Source organism: Triturus cristatus, chromosome 2_2 (assembly GCF_964204655.1).
Source record: "Triturus cristatus chromosome 2_2, aTriCri1.1, whole genome shotgun sequence".
Classification (NCBI taxonomy): domain Eukaryota; kingdom Metazoa; phylum Chordata; class Amphibia; order Caudata; family Salamandridae; genus Triturus; species Triturus cristatus.
Window position 1 is genome coordinate 76,007,852 of NC_140582.1, and position 21,831 is coordinate 76,029,682.

Consider the following 21,831-nt stretch of genomic DNA (forward strand, 5'->3'; position numbering starts at 1 on the left):
GACCATGAACAGGCCCGTACGTGCCAAGATCTTGACACCTGTGACGACCGCACACGCGAAGCTCCGGTGAACCTGACTCTTCGTGCTACATCGACAACCGGCAACGCAAGATCTGCACTTTGTGCTACAGCATAGACAGTCCATGGTGACCATGAATGTGAAGCTCCAGGAACGTCCGTCCGCGATGCCCAACAGGATCTTCGTGCTACAGCAACGACCATACGCGACACCCGACATGCTCTTTGCACTACAGCCATAACAATCTGCAATGCTTTCCCTGCTCCTCGTGGCCTCCTGCACCTCAAACTGGATTCTTTGTGCCAGACTTTGAAAAGGTACGTTTTTAAGCAGAACTAACCTGGTCCCTGTATCCGGCCCATGCTTCATCGCAGTCGCTATGAACCTTTGACTTTCACCCGGTCTCACACAACCAGATAACCGCGAGTGGCGCTTTGTGCTTTTAGGCGCTATACTTACCTTAAAGCTTTGAAATTGCATAGATCTGGTTGTACTGATTGGAGTTTTGTCTTTTTGGTGTCAATTTATTACATTTTACTCTATTTTTCTAAATCAGTGTGAACGTTTTCTTGTGTTGTGTTTTCACTCTATTACTGTTAGTGCCGCATAAATACTTTACACATTGTCTCTAAATTAAGTCTGACTGGTTTTGTGCCAAGCTGTCAGAGGATTAAGTACATATTCATTTAGTGACTTTTGTAATGCACCCTGACAAGGACTGTGTTGCTTGAGAAGGGTTCACACCCCACAATCAGCAACCTAATTTATCACAGTGGCAGTCTTAATGAGAGAAGGGTTAACACTGTGTCCACTGTAATGTAGGATGAAAAAGAGAATCTGGATAACTTGATCTGAGTGATGGAACATGTGCATTATGAAAAAGCGTCTTGTGAACTCATCAGGAAAGTTGGGTGTTTTGCAGAAAAATGGCTTTAATTACTGTTATTTCTATATATATATAATATATATCACCATGCGGAAAAATATTGGCCATTATTGCCCAATCAGTCCTCCTATTGATCAAAGAAACCTAGCAGATTGGAGCTGGCTTCCATCCGTCTAAAGCCCTAGTGATAGTCGGCTACCCTAACAACTATTTAACACCTACAGCATCCTATTTAACCTTGGTTCCCAATTTGCTCACAATTATCTCCTGGAACGTCGCTGGCCTGTATAGACTGCTCCAGAAACCAGACAGTCTTGCATTTATATCACAATGGGATATTATTTGCCATCAATAAATTTGGAGCCTACAACCAATTCATTTAATATTTTTCCAAGAATTCTGTACACTGGCTATGTCAAGCAGTGCACATAGGAAGTCGTCTGGAGGTTTAGCAATGAATGTATCAGCTACTATCAAGGTCAATAGAACACAGTTGAACATCGCCTGCAGATCCTTTCAAGCAGTAATCCTTCATAACTTAAGTATCAACAACATCAAAATCAAAATTATTTTAATACATGTTTATTTAAATATTCATAACAAGGATTACAAAGCAGTAGATAAAGAATGATGAGTTAGAAAAATGAATTTTCTCATTATCAGATCACAAACTCATGATCACAGAAAATGTTAACTTATTCGACAATAACCAACCTATTCCTCGTATCATTTTGCCTGTAGTTAAGATGAACTTTCAAACAATAAAACAAGAGTCACTAGGAAAATTAATCGGTAAGTGTTTTTATAGCATTCAGCTACTCCCTCTTACAAGATGCTATAAATCTAACACAGCAGGAAACATAAACCATCCATTTCATGGAAAGATGGGTCATCTTTGATGGCACTTATGTTTCACGTTTTCTTTTTTTCACATGCTCTGATTTTTCGATCACTGATAGTTTTGACAGTGATCATTGCCCAGCAATGATCTCTGACTGCTTCAAGAGCACTCGCTGACTATCTGAAACTAAACGGGGGAAATGAAAGCTTGACGAGATTAAAGAGAATTATATAGATGGCACCAAACATGGAAAGGCTAAAACAGTGTCAAAACAGTCAGGAGTGCCGGAAACTAAAAGAACTGTTCCTTAATATGACGGGGCTTTGCCTGTTATTGTCATGGCCAGCAGCAATAACATCTCTGCAGAATAAAATGATTCCTGGCAATAGTAAACCAGGTATCATGAAATACACCAAAACAAATCATAGGAGATGGTTCACCCTGGAACTAAAATGCTTAAAAACAGAAATTGGCAAACCAAAGCTCCAATTTAACCAAATCAGCCATTCACCCCTCTTCCACACAGCAAATATAAATCCTACAAACTGAATTTAGGAAGAAAATCTGGGAAGTGAAAAGGAAATACACAGGATCACAGTGGTAAATTCTTTTTAAAATAGCTAAATTAAAAGATCAGAGTAAGCTATAGAACTTTATCAATAAATTGGATAATTTTAACTATGCTGAAGTCGAAAATGGAGTCAGTTCTATGGTATGGGAACACTTTATACTACAATTGTACTCTGACAGGGACCTAAAATATGCTGCTACATTTATCTCACCCGAACAAGACACCAACTACAAGGGAGAAATGATCAACAAGCAAAGTACAAGATTCGCTTTAAAGCAAAGCAGACCAAGTGGCACTCTGGACCCAAGAGAGTACCCAATTCACTGTTAATGCTTGATTTCGATTTTTGGGTATCATGGTTAACTCATTTATATAAAAAAAAATCATTTCAGTTGTACCTAGTCACTGATTCCTGAGGTGGATCCATCCTCTGTCTCCTTTAAAAAAAAAAAGGCAATTGGTCAGGTCCAACTTGCTGTCGCCTTACGACATGACACAGAAGTTAAAGTATATGAAAGAATTTTACTAAAAGAATTAGAAGCATGGATGGAGAAAGATCGAATAGTTCTATTTTATCAGACAGGATTTAGGTCATGATGTTGCACTACACATAACATAGTGACAGTGTTGTTTTTGGCACAGCAAGCAATTGTGAAAAAAAGTGGTCCTCTTTTCGCCTGCTTCATAGACTATTAAGCAGCCTTTGATAAGGTGGATAGACATATATTAAGGAAAGAAACTGCACCGTACCGTACTCAGAGCGAGAACAAGTCAGTCTCCCAGAAACCGCAGTAGGTCGGGAATTCTTGCCCGTCCTCCATGGAAGCCCTCACAAGGACTTACCAGGTACTATTGACCTGTTAAACAAGTGGCGTAATAATAACCCACTTCCAACGGTTGTTCAAATAACACCGCTCCACATCTCTAGGTCCTGAAGAAAGCCCCTAGACCCGGTTGGGCATGACGGGGCTGAAACATGTTGACCTCACATATGGACTAACCAGTGCGTGTGATTGGTAACACGATCTATATACGCACACCACTGCTTTTAACCTTTTTTACATCTCCATAGAATAAAAGATTTTTCCAGAAATGGCGATGTAGAACATTTTAGATTTCACTCCACTTGAGCACTTCACCTTTTTAAGAGAATTTTTTGGTCTCTGGACACTACTGTAACGTCAGTGGGTCTACCGCCGGGTGGAGGTCAGCATACCAAAAACTAACCCGATGATGATGCTGTCACGTCACGATCAGGCGGAGAACCAAGATATACTGCCTCCAACCTGCGTGCGTGTATGAGGGTTTTTTATGAAAGGTACCAATAACCAATGACCCCAACCACACTTGTACAAGTGGTCCATTCTCTCTTGATATTTGTAATGATTTTAAATATTCAAATATAGTAAAATTTTACTTACTATTATATCTACATCATCATTTTAATTGGCGAAGATAATTAATCTAGTCTAAGGAACTACACATCCAAGGACATATTATAATATTAAGATTGTGCTTGAAGGTTATTTTGCGGGTGAGACATTCATGTTTGGGCAGATGTAGAAGGAGCAGAGTGTATGATAAGGATTTTGACATAGAAGTGAGAAGGTACTGAAGAAGCTAAAGAGAAAGTTGTACCCTTGAACCAAACCTCATGTTATGTGTTGCTTTTCAGGTTGTGCTGGAAGCTATAAGAAAGTGTTCTGGGCACATCCGAGAAACCTAAGGATTCTCAGCACTGTATTAAATTGAAGCATGGTACAGTACTGATGATGTACCATGTCCTCAATATTCCCTTATCAGTTAGAAGGAGGTATCAACGCAATTGGCTCACTTGTGCAGATTTGGCCACTTCGTTAAACGAATGTTATTCCTGGTTATTAACAAACAGACCAAAATTCATAATTAAGATGTGTGTTTTTACTTCATGCTGACACCCTAGGTGGTGCTGCACAGTGTGCAAGAGGTGCCTTCAGTTGTTAATACGTGTTTAATTCTAATAACAGGCCCACTTATTGCCAGCTCTGTCGCTTCATTGAGGACAAAACAAAAAGAGGCGCAGTCTCACTTAGACCTTGAAGACACTGAAAGAAGACAACATAGGAATCGGTCCCCAGGTGAGTAATATGTACTGCATGCATCTCACTGAGATCCTCGAAGAAGTGTGTGTCTTTTTCACCACCAGTCGCGTGCATAATTACTGAAATGCATTGACATGTCTAAAATCACACGTGTGCATATTTTGAAAACCGGGGTGTAAAAGCAATGGTGCAGAGTACCTCCTGTAGTCATATATCCACATTTTCTCCAGTCTAGGCAAGAATAACTGTGGGGAGATGGTGAGGGAGTTGCACGACCATGTATAATGCTACTTTAAGAAACTAATGAGAACGGGGCAGTAGAAAGAAATGCTGCCATGCTTCCATAATTCTCCTGTACTGTCTGGGAGGTACATAGTGCGATTGTTGATATTGAACATTAGCACCAATTTTTTTAATTTGACGTGATAAGTAAACAGGAACTGCAAGTGAAATATTTTGTAGTGTTCTAGTCCATTCTTATTACCTAAGTATTTACTTTATGAAAGCTCATTGTTTAACCTCCCACGTTGACAAGCAAACAAAGAAAATTCTCCATGGCAAAATATCAATCCCTTAAAGTGCAAGCTGTGCAGAAACGTACTACATGACAAACAAATATACAAAAATATATAATTTATTAAATATAAACATATAATATTTAAAAAATATATTCACATCATAATGCACAACATAAATGGAACACACAACTGAAACTCAAATTAAAACATCAGTTTAGAGTAACTAAATACATATTGCCATTTACTACCACACATCATCACATATTAGATCCATACATATTTATGAAAAGTTCTAAAAGGCAATGTGGCGAGAAATACGCTTCTTTTGCTTGTCGACGCAGTGGATAAAATCATAGAAAACCACCTTCTCCGGGGCAATTAATATGTGCATATGTTTCTTGATAAAGATTCTAGAATAAAAATGTCAACAAATTCTAAGAACACAAATCTGCCTTCAAACAAGACAACAAACCCATATTACACACCATCAGTTATATGCGTATGATAAACCACAACATTGATACATAGTTTTTGCACAGAAAACACATAGTTTAAAAATACCGCCCCCATAAAGTTAAATAGTAATTGTAATATATTATTGTGTAAATTTGTATTTTAATTAAACATATGGGTCTATGCAAACAAAAGTACTTCCTTTCAAAGCAACAGCACAAGGGGTTGCACATCAGGCATATTAATCTCGATGTTTTTCTCTCTTCATCTTACACAACATAAATCCTATAGCATCCTTTCAATCATTTGGACAACATCTATACCCTTAAATACTCTATTCCTGTCTAAAATGCACAGTGCAGCTTTACTTGCTAAAGTAGATCTTCGCTCACTTATTTGGACAAAGCCTCCTAACACCATATGCATCTAGAAAGGAACATTCAACACCCTCAAATTGAATAACTGTCAGCGGTGTATAAGAGTACACAAGGTTTTCTATAAAGGAATACATGCCCCATTAGTAATATTACAGTGTAGTAGATGGAATGTATTTTGTGAGCATATCTTACTCACAAGTATAACTGAGGGAATAATGATCACCGGTGGTCAGTCCTATAAAACAACCGGCTTTTCCCACTTCACAGCCAAAAACTGCTCAACAATTCCCTAAGTTCCATAAACAATACATTATTAGGCAAAACAAAAATCTCCCTGGGCAACGTTAATCATGGTCTCGTAAAAAAACGAAACACCCTCAATACCTCATCCAAGGGGAAGTCGGTCATGCAGCAAGTCTAGCTCCCATATTGTTCATCATGCAATAAAGTCCATCACATTTTTTAAAATAATGCCATTTAAAGAAATTAACAGGGTAATCAATTCATGTAAGCCATTGCATTACCAAAAAAGACAAGAATCATGCTAAGTGCCCAAATGTAGATTAACAAGTAGAAAGCAAGCTGGGCAACAGAGGCAAAATAGGATTGCACACCACTTATGTTTCATCATGGTAATCAAAAACACAGTTACCACCTAGAGTGCTAACCAGAAGAGTATTTGTTGCCTGCTGTTGTCAGGTTCCTGTACACTGAAATGTACATGGGAAAAATGCTAATTTTGAAATATGTTGCGTGCTGTTCAGATTAGTATATGTATCTTTTAAATGTACGCCTTAATTTATTTTCATTAAAAAGACAACAAACAAAATTACTTTGTTCAATTATATTTCTTCATCTGTTAAGTACAATTAATTTCTGCTGACTCTACTTGGTGTTCAGAGACACTCTTTGCTCCATTACACTTGTGTTTCAGAACATATGTTTTCACTGTAATACCCTTTTAGTATATCTTAAAAAAAGTAGACGATCGTGTTTACTTATTAAGTAAGTAAGGTTTCCTAGTCATCTTACATTACATTACATACATTAACCACGGCCACTGGTACAACTTTAGAATGGTCGGATGCAAATATTCTGAAGGGGGTGGAAAATGTAAGTAGCAAAACGGAAAAATAACGAATTTGCTATGGTAAAATTAAGATTTTTGAGAAAATCATGATGACAAAGCTATGATTTTTTTTTCAGAACCAAACACCAAAAATCTGAATTTTTAGAGAGATTGCAGTATTCTAAATTTGTGATTTTCAAAAAATCTTGACTCATGGCTGTGGTGGGCAATCTAGAATGGCTATATGACTGGTAAAAGTAACACACCATAAAAAAAATAAAATTCACTTGAAAAACACAGTTACTGTTGATATTTTTAAACTTTAAAAAAATGATTCCATTGTGAATATTTTATATGCTTAGTTCTGCCTCTTCTTTTCTACAATAAATGAGTCTCATAGCCTTATAAAGGTATAGATATTGTACTCCACAGTGACTTTCAAGATCTTTATAATGTACGACAGGAAGTACTTTATCCCATATGTACCATGGGTGATAATATTAGCATATAAAAATATCGCATCCACTGCATCACCTGCCACCGTTTAGTCAAGGCAAGTATAAAATTACTAAATTACCTCCACATCCACTTATGTAGACTTGCCTTCTGAAGTAGTAGTCAGGTCAATTTAGTGAATGTGATATTTTTTGTCATGCAGCATCACATATGCAATATAGTGAGGGTATCCTATCACTTGATAGCTCAGATCTCTAATTTCTAGCAAAGATATTTTGAACACACTGTGTGGTGTGGTTAACTCCACCTTTAATTTCCCTTCTCCATAGAAAACACCCTGTTGAACATTATTTTTTGGTCACGTACTTACATTTCTTTTTAATAACAGGACATGTGGTTCCCGGATCTGTTGTTTCATTTGGCATAAAAGAAGAGAGGCGGACCTATTCAGTGGATATTCAAGATACTTTGAGAAACGAAAATAATAATAGTTTAGTAGGTGAGTATACAACGTTTAACAGCTTTCATCAAAGAAATAGGATGCCTAAATGACCCATTCATCTTATCCTTTCCTGTGTCCTAATATATATTGCCTCGGTGTGCACCATCTCACATTATATACCACTGCTCTTAAGAATCGGGAGTCTGCCTGCACAAAATATTCTGCTGTCTTCTGGATTGACCGTCTTGTGGCTTTAAGATTATCACTAGCTAAGTCTTCATGCAGGGTGTCTACAAAATATCTCTGATGATGATTACAGTGGCAAGGGCCTATTTTGGGTCACACCCTAATTGCTGAATCTTTCCTCATTGCCATTTGTGGCCTTCTTAAAATGACATTGTGTTATGAGCCTTTTCCTCTCCAGTTTATTGACCCATTTAAAAGAGTGGACGGAACTAAAGCATAGAGTTAATCTGTCCCCACCACTCAAGGTTAGGGCAGTGTCAATGAATGGATATAGGGACTGACTCAGTACCTCTTCTAAGAAAGTTTAAAGTAACAGTGACTACTTCAGATGTCACATTTCTCTCCTGATGGTGTATTATGAGTTCACAGTTTTGTAGAAGCTCGGGTGAGCACAAAACTACTCCATGATGAAACGACATTTTCCGGCACTGGTAAATTGGGCCTGGCTATCATAGTGAGTGCAAGCTCGGTGGTGGCCTCTATTCCTTGACAGTCAGATGTTCTTATCTCCTGAGACAATAGCCAAGATTTTTGAGTCGTAGGCTACAGTGAGCGATGATGTGGAATCAGCCTTTTGATAACGGCCCTCTCCTTGTGAAAATCTGAGGTACAACCTGCATTTTTTCTAGAAGGCAGTTATTTTGGTATTTTTTTAAACTTGTCATTTTTGGCACTTCATTAGCCCTACATTCCATTTGTTGCTATCAATATTGTATGAACTTTAGACCAGAAATCTTTCAGTGGGAAATAAACATACTGAAGTTTGTATATAGTAAGGAGAGTTTGATGCTCCAAACATCTGATATTCCATCAGATAAATAATCACTTTCTATATATAATGCTTCATACCATTTTTACGCACTAAAAATAACGTTATTTAATGGTACTCAAACTACCGACCTTGGCGAGATGGAAGTATGAAGTCTGCCTTGTTGGGATTTGAACATGTAACCTTCCAATTACTAAACTTCTCAGAGGCTATAGTTGACTGACTGTGCAATACTGTCGTCATAGAGCCTGAGGCCTTGATCAAATATGTGGTTAGAGCTTATAACTAGTTGTGTGAGTAGTTTCTTCTTCCACAAATCTGCCTAACTTTATTTGCCAAGATATTAACACAGATTCAGCCCCTGCTCAGCCACCAACATCTACAGAGCTACATCAGAATCTTTGCAAAACAGTTAGCAATAGCAATTGCATTTTTACTGTAAAAAGTGACCATAATGATAAACAAGACTGGGGCAAATAACACCCTGCTTAAAAGGTGTCCAGATGCACAGAAAGTGACTAAAATCTGCCACAAACAAGGCCAAATGGGCATGTGGCACTAACATGGTAAGAGAGCCTTGCACCGCCACAAGAGACAATAATGTGGAGGCTGTAGTAGGTTAGGTCTACTCCACAGCCTTCTTCACATTAAACAGGACAAAGAGATAGGGCCACCACGTAGCAGGATATTAAGAAAGAGGCCATATATGTTGCTCCTTTGTGCACACTAGGGACGAGAAACAACCTTTACAACGCAGTCATTACATCGCACTACCTTTACATAGCAGTCATTACATCGCAACATCCTTTACATCGCATGTCATTACAATGCAGCCATTACATTGCATGTCACTACAACGCATGTCATTACAACGCATGTCACTACATCGCAAGTCATTACAATGCATACCATTACAACGCATAGCACCCTTACACTATCCAACACTTACCCCACTGTTGCAGTCACTGGAGTTAGAATAGTAATGTATACCTCTACACTATCCAACACTTACCCTACTGTTGCACTCACTGGAGTTAGAATAGTAATTATTACCCCTATACTATCCAACAATTACCTTAAATGCGATGTTATGGTATGCATTTTAATGGTATGCGTTGTAAAGGTATAATGCGTTGTAATGGAATGTGTTGTAAAGGTAGTTTCTGAAAATGCGATGTAAAATAATGCGTTGTAAAGGATGTTGCGATGTAAAAACTGCGTTGTAAAGGCATGCATTGTAAATGTATGCGTTGTAACGTCATGCATTCACTAGGGACACATCATCACCTTGTTCATATGTGACTTGGATACTAGTGGCAGGTCAAATTAAGAACCTGCTCTCCAGATTGCATTGTGAATGGCCAGTGGAAAAACACACTCAAGTGGAGAGAATGTGGGAGGTGATTTTCATTCATCTGCCTTAAGATGGCATCAGCTAGACCATAGCACATATAAACACATTTATACTTTGAGTCACCACACCTATGTCACCATTAGGAAAACAGTCACGAGTAAGACCATACACGTGCAGCAAATGTGACCGCCAACTGTGGCCTCGAGATTGTCTGAGGTGGTGATTACAGCGCCAAAAAGAACCTTCAAATTGATAATATCCTTGGAGTGGTGTCAGAGCCAGAAGTAATGGGTCAACCATGCACCAGCCAGAATTCTTGAAAATATGTGCTGGACAAAGGAAGGTCAATATACTTTACCATTCTGTTATTATGCATATCATAAACTTGCATGCCTAGGCGTAGGAATTAAACTCATACCCATCATTCAGTGTAGTCTGAAATAAAATTTGAGTTAGAGACACCAGCCCAGCGGACAAAAGATCTAATGTTGTGACTGTATGGGACGGAAAGCCCCGGAGCTTGATACGTGGCTCAGGGATGTGAGGGAATGGACGCTGGCGGAAGAAACACACATGCAGTGTTCTCGGAGGGACGAAAAATTGCAGGAGGACCTTCTGGCGTGGCGAGCTCTGTGTATGGAGGGATTGGCGGTGGAGGGACAAGGGTCGCAGAGTGAGTCGGAGGGAACGAGTGGAGAGTTGTATTCCCCGCTACTTTCTGAGGGGGAGGAGGGGGGCGATGACGGCGAGGCTGCCCCTGTATGATAATGAATGGGGCTCGACCAGTTACTCACATGTTATGGCCTGGGCCATGTCTCACTTTGAGGTACCACAGAAGTATACATGTTTTTTTGATTGGACCTGTATGTACTGCCGTGCTCTGATGTCGGGGGGAGGGGGGAGTATTACGGTTGTTTGTTGAAAACGAAAAATAAAGTTAAAGAAATAAATAATAATGTTGTGACTGTAGAAAGGGCTACAGTCAATTTCCCTTCTTAAGAACTTCATACAAAAACATACAGATGTATGTTCTCAACCTTGGGGTACTGTCGGATCCCCACAATTCTTACCTCGTGTTTGTGGAGGGATCCCACAGGGACGACATGGGCAACCCCCGCCTGTGCCCTTCTGCTACTGGAAGGAGCGAATATACTAGCCAGGGCAAGGAGGGGACCGGGGAGGTTGCCAGGAAGGGTGGTGAGAGCGGGATAGTGGATGGCGTGATGGGGCACCCTTCGTGGCTCCGAGGTTGTGTGGAAGTCCACGCTACCTAAAGGCAAGAGAGGAGACAGGGTTAACTAAAGCGCTGGGGTAGCGGGAACATACATCTCCTAGGATCACCAGGGATAGATATAGAGATTTGGGAAGCAGGAATCCCTACTTGGTTACCTGCTCGTAAGGTGTTCGTGTGTTGGAGAGGACGTCTCCGATGTCCGTGCAGTCTAGCGGATCACCAAAGGAGAGCGCTCCTGCGCTGTGTGCCGGAAACCAGTAATGGCGACTTCGTGCCGTCGCACGAGTCGTCAAGGCATGGATAACGCGCTATGGCGCTATGAGGAGGAACTAAAGTAATGGCGGTTTCGTGCCGTCGCATGAACTGCCCAAAGCAAGGTTAAAGCGCCACTGCGCTCCTCGAAGGAAAACAAAGTGTGCTGCGGGGAAGGGGCAAGGTAATGGCGACTTCGTGCCGTCGCACGAGCCGTCAAGGTAAAGAGAAAGCGCCACTGCGCTACTTGAAGGAAATGAAGTAATGGCGGTTTCGTGCCGTCGCACGTACTGCCAGTGCAAAGTTAAAGCGCCACTGCGCTACTCGAAAACAAAGTAATGGCGGTTCCGTGCCATCGCACGAACTGCCTAGGCAAATAGAAAGCGCTCCTGCGCTGCTGGAAATGGGCGAGGTAATGGTGACTCCGTGCATTTGCACGAGTCGTCGGGAGGAATCTTTAGGCGCCCTTGCGCGGTCCGGACCGACTGTCCGGTTGCTGATAGAGCCTTCGCTACGCTCCTGCGTACCGGCGAAGCTCTGTGGCGGAAACCGAAGCGCCGCAACTAATGTTCTCTGCCGTGATAAGCAATTACAGCCGGAAGTGACGGCCGGCCGGCTGGTGGCATCAGCTACGCGCCGTTGGAAAGACTAGACTGTAACCTGTCAGGGGTACCACATGGGAGGAGTCTCGTTGCGAGGGATGACTGCCCCGCTTCCGGGCTGCTGGCGAGAGGCGCTAGGGAACATGACAGGTGCCATCAGCAAAGACACACAAAAAAGCCCACACATGCAGTGAAATATTGGCAAATGCACATATGATCAAAACAATTGATGCTGTGATTATATATGAAGCATTAAAGGGTTTGCAAGTCTCTGTTAGCAAAAAATACTGACCTTTATGGTGGTATGTACAGACATTATGAGATCAGTAGCCATGGGCCGTATTTACATAAGTAAATAAACATTTGTATATTTACGCCTACATCTAGGTGTAACTTTCTATGACGTTGAAGATGGTGGTCTAGGTGATAGTGATCGGAGCCATGTTATGCTTGGGAATGTTGAAGCAACAATGCATGGAATCGCTGCACTATGCACTTATAGGCATTTGTCAAGTGCTGGGGGATACTGTCTTGGCTGCAGTAATGTACATGAGGGTACTCACTAAGTTTAGTTCTCTTCTTGATCTTCCCTAATGTCTAACGTCAATGACATGCTCCACCCATTGAGTGGAACCAGCTCAAATTATGACCTGTTCCCCCTGAATTCTCCATGATGTATGTGTTTGCCACCTGCAACCACAATATTGTCTTATATAATGCCACTGTCTCTTTAGACCCTATTTTGCCAAGGGGTTTCTGCTCCTACGTTTGCCTTGTGAGTAATGATGCACATCGATCAGATTTTGTTGTGGAGCTTGTCTTGGGTACCAGCCTTTCCAAATATATGGTGCTATTTATTGAGCAACAGATTTACAACATATTAAGCTGATGAACGGTAAATGCCATTTACTGCCTACTCTCTGCCATGTTTGCAGTTGCTAGGAAGAGGCCTCCTGGTTGTAGCACTGTTGTACTAGTGTCTTTCATGCAATTTCTGCTACCACTGTGGGCCTTTCTTCTGAATTAGCAATCACTGATACTTGTGCAGGGTTTGCTGCCGCGTTTGTAAGTTGTGGTTTTTAGTGTCACCTTCAACAGAAGATTCCAGCAATTGTCATATACTTGACACGTTCCTAGATGACTCCCTGAGCCTCCTTAGTTTTTACAGGACAGATAGGGGCTCATTTACAGCGCGGTGTTGGGGTAGCAGAGGTCCTGCTGGTGCTGTGGCGACCTACTTGCTGTATTTACAGATCCCACCGTAGGAGAGAGGATAATTCAGAGGAAGTGCTTCTGTTGACATGGGTGTACGTTTGGTAAAGCTACTGAATGCCTGGCAGCCCACATACCATGGGGTCTTAGCAGACCGTCCGGCAAGTGTAACAGGCATACTTGATATAAATAAAGTTGGCTTTGGAAACAAAATCAGTGGCCTTCACACATTTGGTAGGAATGAATGGCATCAGGGGCCCTTCTGCAGCAGCAGGACTGCTGTGAAGGTACTTCAGATGGTGGAACAGGCTGAGGCACAGGCGTCCATTGCTCCACCTGAAAAGGGTTGTAGGCAGATGCTCCATTCCTGCCCATCTCTAAATGAAGCCCACAGTTGCTTGTACGGTTTGAGGTATAAACCCATAATATAAAAGAGGGAAATACATACATACTTGAAATACAAAAGCCAGAGTGCAATAAGTTCTTCTAAGCTTTATAATCTGTATTTGTTGTCTTTGTCTAGGAAGAAATGCAGAAAATACCCCAGATGAATGTTTGGATATAAGCGGACAGGGAATTAAAAATCTATCACATCATCAAGATTCAGAGAGAAGAGCAAGAAAGCATTGCCTCAAATCAGATGAAGGAGGTATGGTAAATATGTGTTGCTCTGCCTCATAACACATTACATGCTTCCATTGTTCTCCCACAAAAAATCCTGAAATAACATCACTTCATGGGACAGGTATGGTAATTCGAAAAGAAACTCCTAAAGTAAGTGAAACCTGAAATGCAACTGAAAGTTTATGTATTAGGCATATATTTTAATGGGTTCAGTGGTTTGTAATTTCTAAACCAAAGCAAAATATCTTTAACCTATACCGCCCTCTACAAAAAAATATTGTTTCTAAATTATCTAGGCTTGAACCTGCCCTTGATGTATGTGATCAGTGAGTCCTGCAAAGGATTGCATTCTTTTTTATCCCTGCTGAGGGTTACAATCAGAAAAAAACGATTTCACATAATATGAACTAGGGAAGTGCAACATTGACACTGACCGATTTGTGAATAAAATTGCAATTTGCGATGCGACCTATGTTCAAGTAGGTCGTGTCACAAATTGTACATTTTCAGGAAGTAACAAGCTAATTAACCTAATGAATATAAATTATGTAGGTAGCAGTTTACGAACACCTGTCATTGGCTACAAATGCAGGGATGAAGTCCTGGAAGGTACAGCAGATCTTCATCTCTGCATATGCATACCTAGATGGGGAAATTTGTTTTAAAAGCAGCTGTATCCATTAAAGGGATCAGTGTTGCTTAAAAAAAACCCATAAGTTTCCAGTTTGAGAAGAAATCGAGAGTAGGGTATGCTTGCCTCAAGGCTGCCGTCACGTTTCCCGAAAGGAAAGATGACCCGCTTTGACAGCTTCTCCTTTGTGAATCAGATACCAATCCCTTTGAGGTATGAGTATTTGATCAATGGCTTGCGACCAGAATTACGGTCAAAAGCCATTGATACATTTTTCTCTGAATAATTGTATAGTATTGCAGCATTTAAATAGCACTTACTACCCCTACGTGGGGACACTGAAGTGCGTGCCTACATGCCTAGCACGCTACATAATGTAGGTTGTGTGGTTGGAAGGATGTTTTTGTTTTGATCCTATGTGGGAAGTGTTCAACGTCGTGCGTGATGGCCAACAAGGTGCAGCTATTGTGTTATGGAACGTAGCACATAGCAGTATGTTTGATGATGAAGTGTAAGAGACAGACGTGCAGTTTTATGGTGTTCAGCATGCGGTTAGTTTTGAACTGCTCTGCAGGTCCCTTTATGCGTTTCATATGATATAGTGTACTTATCTGCTTATTGCACTGGGTTGTCCAGTCTGAGATTTTGTGCATTGTCATGATCCTGAGCTGGCATGGTTTGAGGGAGAGAGAAGTGGAGAGATCTCTGATGTAATTAAGATTCCAACCAGGCCTAGTCAGGATAGGTCAGAATCCATGGTTACTCTTCAGTTTCTAACCTCTCTTTGATGTTGTTGGAGGGTATTCAAGTTCAGTAGGCCATATGGCGGTATGCTAGTAGTTTTGTCATTGCCTGCATGTCATAATCTCTGTCTTTGAGGTATTGAGCTTTAGATGGTTATTCATCATCTATGTGTTTATGGCATGAAAGCAGTCGTTCGTCAAATTTGAATTGTAGAGGTCTTAGGGTATATCCATTTTTTGGGTCGAACCTGGGCAGCGCATGCGCTGCTCAGCGAGGCATGCTGTATTAGAGTATGGAAATGAGCCCTGCCCACTCTCCCCCCATATTTATAATTAGCTTGTGTCATTGTCCTCTGTAAATACTGGCTTCTGAATCATTAATAGGCTTGTTAGACCCTCCTTAATACCGCCTTGTCTTCATTTGTAACCTCTCATGAGGACTGGCCAGTTTACTTCTGTTGTTACACGGTATGTTTATTGTAGTCTGTAATATGTTTATACATGTAGCACGCCATAAGTGCCTTCACTTTTAAAGCAGCCCGGGACAATTGGAGCCGCTGCTTTGCAATACTTCCATTTACAAGAGTTTGAGCAATTGCCATTATAAATGCTAATAGCTTAAACTCTTGCAAATGCGAGACCTATTGCATTACAAATATTTTTGTCGTAAAAGCGCCCCATACGGAGCATTCACTTTAATGTCGGCCACGCCCCTTTCTGCACAGGCGACTGGTCTAAAGAAAGGTGCGCAGCCGCTATTAAAGTGAAAACGGCATGGGGCACTTTTACAACAACAAAAAAATTTGTTTGCCAACTTGACAAAAGGAAGCTTTTTGTTTTTGTAAAAGCGTGGCTGACATTAATGTGAAAGCGCGGCATGGGGCGCTTTTCCCAAAATTTCATTTGCAATGCAATAGGTCTCGCATTTGCAAGAGTTTAAGCTATTGGCATTGTCATTTACAATGCCAATAGCTCAAACTCTCGTTAATGCAAGACCTATTGCATTGCAAATGCTTGTTAAATTATTTGGGTCTCAATCTGTGTAGGTTTAACAGGTTAGGTTGTATGATTTTATTAGATTTGGTAAGGGGGTTAAGGTAGATGGTAAATAATACGGAAATAATTAACCCCTGAGGAACGCCTCAGTGCGGTGTGTGAGGAGGTGATGTGAAAGGTGGTATGTACACTGCACTTTGTGTCTGTGAGATAGGAAGCAATCCATTTTAAAGCATTTTCATGGATTCCGATATTAAGAAGTCTTTGCAGTAGGGTGTGGTGGAGGACAGTGTGAAATGTAGCTGATAAATCCAGAAGTAATAAGGCAGCTAAACCCTTTTTGTCCACTCTAAGTTTTAGATCAGCCCAGATGGATAAGATAGCTAGTTCTTGATAGAAGGTGGTGTCCCTTTCATGCCTCCACCTATTTGCAATTCAGACAAGGTCACAAAAGCCACTTACTACTCGTTAAAGGGCTTTTGTAAATGGTAAAAAGGTATTTTTCAGTCGCAAAAACTGTGATTTTCCCATTCACAGGCTTTATATTGGTAAAATACCTTTGTATATAAAACCCATTCTGATGGATACATCTGCCTGTGGATTCCTCACCTTATGAATATCTCCTGCGCCAGCATTCCGCGGAAACTTTTCCTAGCTCTCCATGCCGACGAGGTCGTCACAATGCCATGGCTCCGCATGACGCCACTGGAGCCATAAGAGGGCCACGTTGGCGTGATGTCGTCGGCCCCTTTTTTCCGGGCTGTCGACGCTAACGGTTTTTCTACGGACTCTCCATACTTTCTCGTGGATACTTTGAATTTGTCTGGTTTCCTTCTCTGGTTTCGACATGTCTGCTCCAAGGAAGTCGAGTTTCAAGGAGTGCTGGGGCATATGTAGATCACTGACCCCCATGAGGACTGCCTGTGGTGTCTATCTTCAGATCATGATGTCGAGGGCTGTCCTTGTTGTAGGAAGAGGAACCCGAAGGCCTTAAAGGAACGAGAAGCCAAGCTGTACATGGCTAAAGTAAGAAAAGAAAAAATGGGTCAAAAACGTTCGAAGTTGAGGTCGTCGACTTCACATGATTCGAGGAGGAAGCACAAGAAGAAGAAGAGGCATGGATCTCGACGCCGTTCGTCGAAGCCTGCGGCTTTGAGGTCGCCTTCTCAGGCTTCTCGACGTCGTGTTAAGGACTTCGTCTCTCCATCACCTACAGTGTCTCCTCAGGTGACTCCGGCCCATTCTCCTTCGTATAAGGGTCCGGAGCAGTCTCCGACACCGAGATTTTCTCCGCCTCCTGAAGGTTCGTCGAATCCGGCTGATGCTGAGACTTCCTGTGGCACCGCCTGTGGCCCCGGTGGTTCCGACTCCAGAGGTTTCTCGATTGGATCTCGAGCCAGCCCAGTATCCTTCATTCCCGGCGCCGGGTTCGGATCCCTCGCATTTTTTAAATGCGATGTATGGTGGGGTTTCCAGGGCCACATACCCTTCTTGTGCACCTTCGGGTCCCGTGGGTCCTCTGGCATTTAATTTGGGTGTGCCTCATCAATATCCTCAGGCCCCCTTTGTGCCATTCATGCCGATGACGCCGTCTAGGCAAATTCTGGCTCCAAGGATGTCGACGCCGTATGGGCAGTCCCCTGCTCCCTCAGGCGAACCTTCTTCACGGATTCGTTCGACGCAGGTTGCTTCTGCGGATCCGCCTTCGACGCCGTTCCCGGAGCCATCGACGCCGCGTGTGGTGCCGCCGACACCGCAGCCAAAGATACGCTCGAGAAGAGAAGCGCAGAGGTTGCTAGAGGAAGAACAGTACCAGGCTGAAGATATGGAGGAAGGTGACATTTATGAGCCTGAGGATATGTTCGAGGGTCTGTGTGAGGCAAGTGGACTTGACACCTCCCCGGAGTGGGACCTTGCTTCTCAGAAAGCTTCTCCTTCGAAGGAAGTTGCACCCTAACCATACTGTGATAAGGAAGGCAGTAGAGCTGTTGGATCTGCAGCTCCCTATGGCTGAGTATAAGCCTAATTTGCTTACAGAGGAGCTTCATTATCCATCCTCTGTGGTTGAGCCACTCTTGCCGTTCAATGATGCCCTGACGGAGCCGATCCTTGAGGTTTGGCGCAGTCCTCTTTCTGCTCCTGCAGTTTCAAGGTCGGTGTCCAGAAGGTACAGGCCTGCCCCAGGAGATCCTGTGTTCCTTTCTTCCCATCCTTCGCCTGAGAGTTTGGAGGGGCAAGCTTCATGTTCAAAGCAGTCTACGGGCGCCTTTCCGCAGGCTCCTGCTGACAGGGATTCCAAGAAACTTGAACAATCTGAAAAGAAGGTCTTCTCATCAGCGAGTATGGCTTTAAAATCCACCAACTCAACCTGCTTGTTGGGTAGATACATCCATGCCCTTATGGACTCTGCCAAGCAGCTTCTTCCAAAATTATCAGAGGAAGACCGGGGAAATTTAAGTGAGGTACTGGCGGACTCACAGGCTGTGGCTCGCCAAGTCATCCAGTCTGGCTTGGACACTGCAGATTCGGTGGCCAGTTTGATGGGCTCATCCATTGCTACGAGAAGACATGCTTGGCTAAGGTCTTCTGGTTTCTCACCTGATGTACAAGCTGCCCTTCTATATCTTCCCTTTGACGGATCTAGGCTTTTTAGAGAAAAGCTGACTCTGCTTTGCAAAGGTTTAAGGACTGTAAGGCCACAGCGAAATCCTTGGGTCTACAGTCTCAGGCAAGGGGTTATGGCTATAGAAGATACCGTGGCTTTGGGAAATTTCCTTTCAAGGTTCCCGTCAGCTGCAGCAGCAGCAACAGCAACAAAACCCCTTGTACAAGTCCTACAGGGGTAAGGGCAGAGGTCGCCTTCGTGGAGCGGGTCATCAGCCTTCTTCCTCCTCCTCCTCCCCAACCCCTCCTGGTAATGCAGGAAAGCAGCCCTAGATCCGCCATCCTGGATCATGCAGGTCCTGTGGGGGGCGGCTTACCCATTTTCTACAGGATTGGAAATTGGTCACTTCGGACCTTTGGGTTTTTGATCTGGTAGAAAATAGGTACGCCCTTCCCTTCAGGGAATTTCCTCCTTACCCTCCTTGCCAAGGGTTTTGCACGGAGAATCATTTAATTCTACTTCAGAAAGAGGTTCTTGTCCTGTTACACAAAGGTGCGATAGAAGTGGTTCCGGAGCAGGAAAGGGGTCAGGGATGCTACTCCCGGTATTTCATGATTCCCAAGAAGGATGGCAGGTTACGACCCATCCGGGATCTCAGAATCTTGAATCTGTTTCTCAAGCAGGAGATGTTCAAGATGCTCACCCTAGCACAGGTTCTTCAGGCGCTGCAACAAGAGGTCTGGATGGTGTCCATCGACTTGCAGGATGCGTATTTTCACATCCCAATCCTGAAGTCGCACAGGAAGTATCTCCGGTTTACGGTTAGTTCGCAACATTACCATTTTGCGGTCCTTCCGTTTGGTCTTAATACTGCACCTTGCGTCTTCACCAAGATGATGGCGGTGGTGGCTGCCCATCTCAGGAGGTCGGGGATCCCGGTTTTCACCTACCTGGATGACTGGCTTCTGAAGGCAGAGTCGCCAGAGATGGTGCGTCGTCATCTGCAGGTAACAACTCAGCTGTTGTTCAGATTGGGTTTTTTGATAAATGCGCCCAAGTCTTACCTGGCGCCCTCTCAGCGCAACCTGTTCATAAGGGCAGTCCTGGATACCACTGTGTGTCAAGCTTTTCCTCCTCCGCAAAGGATTCTCGACATTCAGGAAATGATCCCTTTGTTTCACAATGGAGCGGTTGTTCCAGTTCTGAAGGTCCTACACCTGCTCGGTCTGTTCGCCTCCTGCATTCTTTTGGTCAACCATGAACGCTGGCACATTAGGGCGCTCCAGTGGTGCCTCCGCAGGCAGTGGTATCAGCACAACGGAGATCTCAGGGACTCATTCAGGATCTCCAGAGAAGCTGCAGCGGATCTGTCTTGGTGGAGCGTGGAGAGCAATCTGTCTCAAGGAAAGCCCTTTCATCTTCCTCAATCGGTGGCCGCGGTGATAACGGATACCTCTACCCTAGGGTGGGGTGCTCATCTGGGGGATCTGGAGATCAGGGGTCTCACATCAATCTTCTGGAATTGCGATACATTTGGTGCTCAAGGCCTTTCTCCCTTCCCTTCGTGGTCAGTCGGTTCAAGTCCTGACGGATAACACTGTCACGATGTGGTATGTCAACAAGCAGGGAGGAGTAGGGTCGTACCATCTCTGCAGGGAGGCGTTGCGGCTTTGGTCCTGGGCTCAGAACCATCGGATTTGTTTGATGGCAAATCATCTGGCCGGGGTGCTAACTGTGCATGCGGGCAGTCTCAGTCGGCAGTTCTCCGCCGACCACAAGTGGAGGCTTCATCCGGAGGTAGTTCGACACCACTTCCGGACGTGGGGGACTCCTCGGGTGGACCTGTTTGCCACTCTCGAACGCGCATTGCCTGTCATTCTGCAGTCTCCAGTTTCCGATGCAGAGGGCGTTGGGGGATGCGTTTCAGTTAAGTTGGAGCTCACAACTCCTTTATGCATTTCCTCCCATACCCTTGATTCTTCGGGTTCTGAGGAAGATTCGCCAAGACCGGGCCGAAGTCATATTGATCGCCCCGGATTGGCAAAGAAGGATGTGGTACACCGATCTACTTCACCTCTCATCGTACCCTCCGCTCCGTCTCCCTCTCAGGGCAGACCTCCTCTCGCAGTCGCAGGGGCAGGTTCTTCACCCCCACCTCCAGAGCCTGCACCTTCATGCCTGGAGATTGAATGGGGCAACCTGAGTTCCTTCTCTCTCCCTCCTGACGTGGTGGATGTTATCTTATCGGCCAGGCGACACTCCACTAAGTCCATTTACTCCTGCAGGTGGTCAAGATTTGTTAAATGGTGTGGAGAGAGGTCTATTGATCCCTTAAAGGCTCATCTTTCGGATGTTCTTTGTTTTTCGCTGCATTTGGCCCAGCAGGGTTGTGCTGTGGCTACTGTTAAGGGTTATTTGTCGGCTTTGTTGGCATTTCTTTGTTTGCCTGATCAGCCGTCTCTTTTCAAATCTTCGGTTTTAAGGTTTATTAAGGGTCGTACTAATATGTTTCCGCCTACTCCCTTTATTATGCCCCAGTGGCATTTAAATCTGGTTTTAACTTCCTTAATGGGTTCCCCATTCAAACCTATGTATAGTTGTCCCTTGAGACTGCTGTCATTCAAAACGGTCTTCCTTGTGGCTATCACCTCAGCCAAGAGGGCGAGTGAGCTTCAGGCTTTGAGTTCTAAGCCTCAGTTTCTGACTATTCATGCTGAAAGGATGGTTCTCATGACCAGGGCTGCTTTTCTGCCTAAGGTGGTAACTCCCTTCCATCTAAGGCATTCCGTTACCCTCCCTTCTTTCTATCCTCCCCTCACCCTTCCAAGGAGGAGGAGAGGCTGCACCGCTT

General features: G+C 43.3%; 1 protein-coding gene across 6 annotated transcripts in view; it reads left to right on the forward strand.

Moving 5' to 3' along the window:
* The window catches only part of LOC146861884 (uncharacterized), a 349,732-nt gene that overhangs the window by 274,992 nt on the left and 52,909 nt on the right, over nucleotides 1-21,831 (forward strand). For all 6 annotated transcript variants that reach the window (XM_085641061.1, XM_085641062.1, XM_085641058.1 and 3 more), the window contains 3 exons: nucleotides 4,323-4,433; nucleotides 7,659-7,769; nucleotides 13,905-14,030. In XM_085641061.1, the coding sequence (XP_085497187.1) occupies nucleotides 4,323-4,433; nucleotides 7,659-7,769; nucleotides 13,905-14,030 (348 nt within the window). The remainder of the gene's footprint in view (nucleotides 1-4,322; nucleotides 4,434-7,658; nucleotides 7,770-13,904; nucleotides 14,031-21,831) is intronic.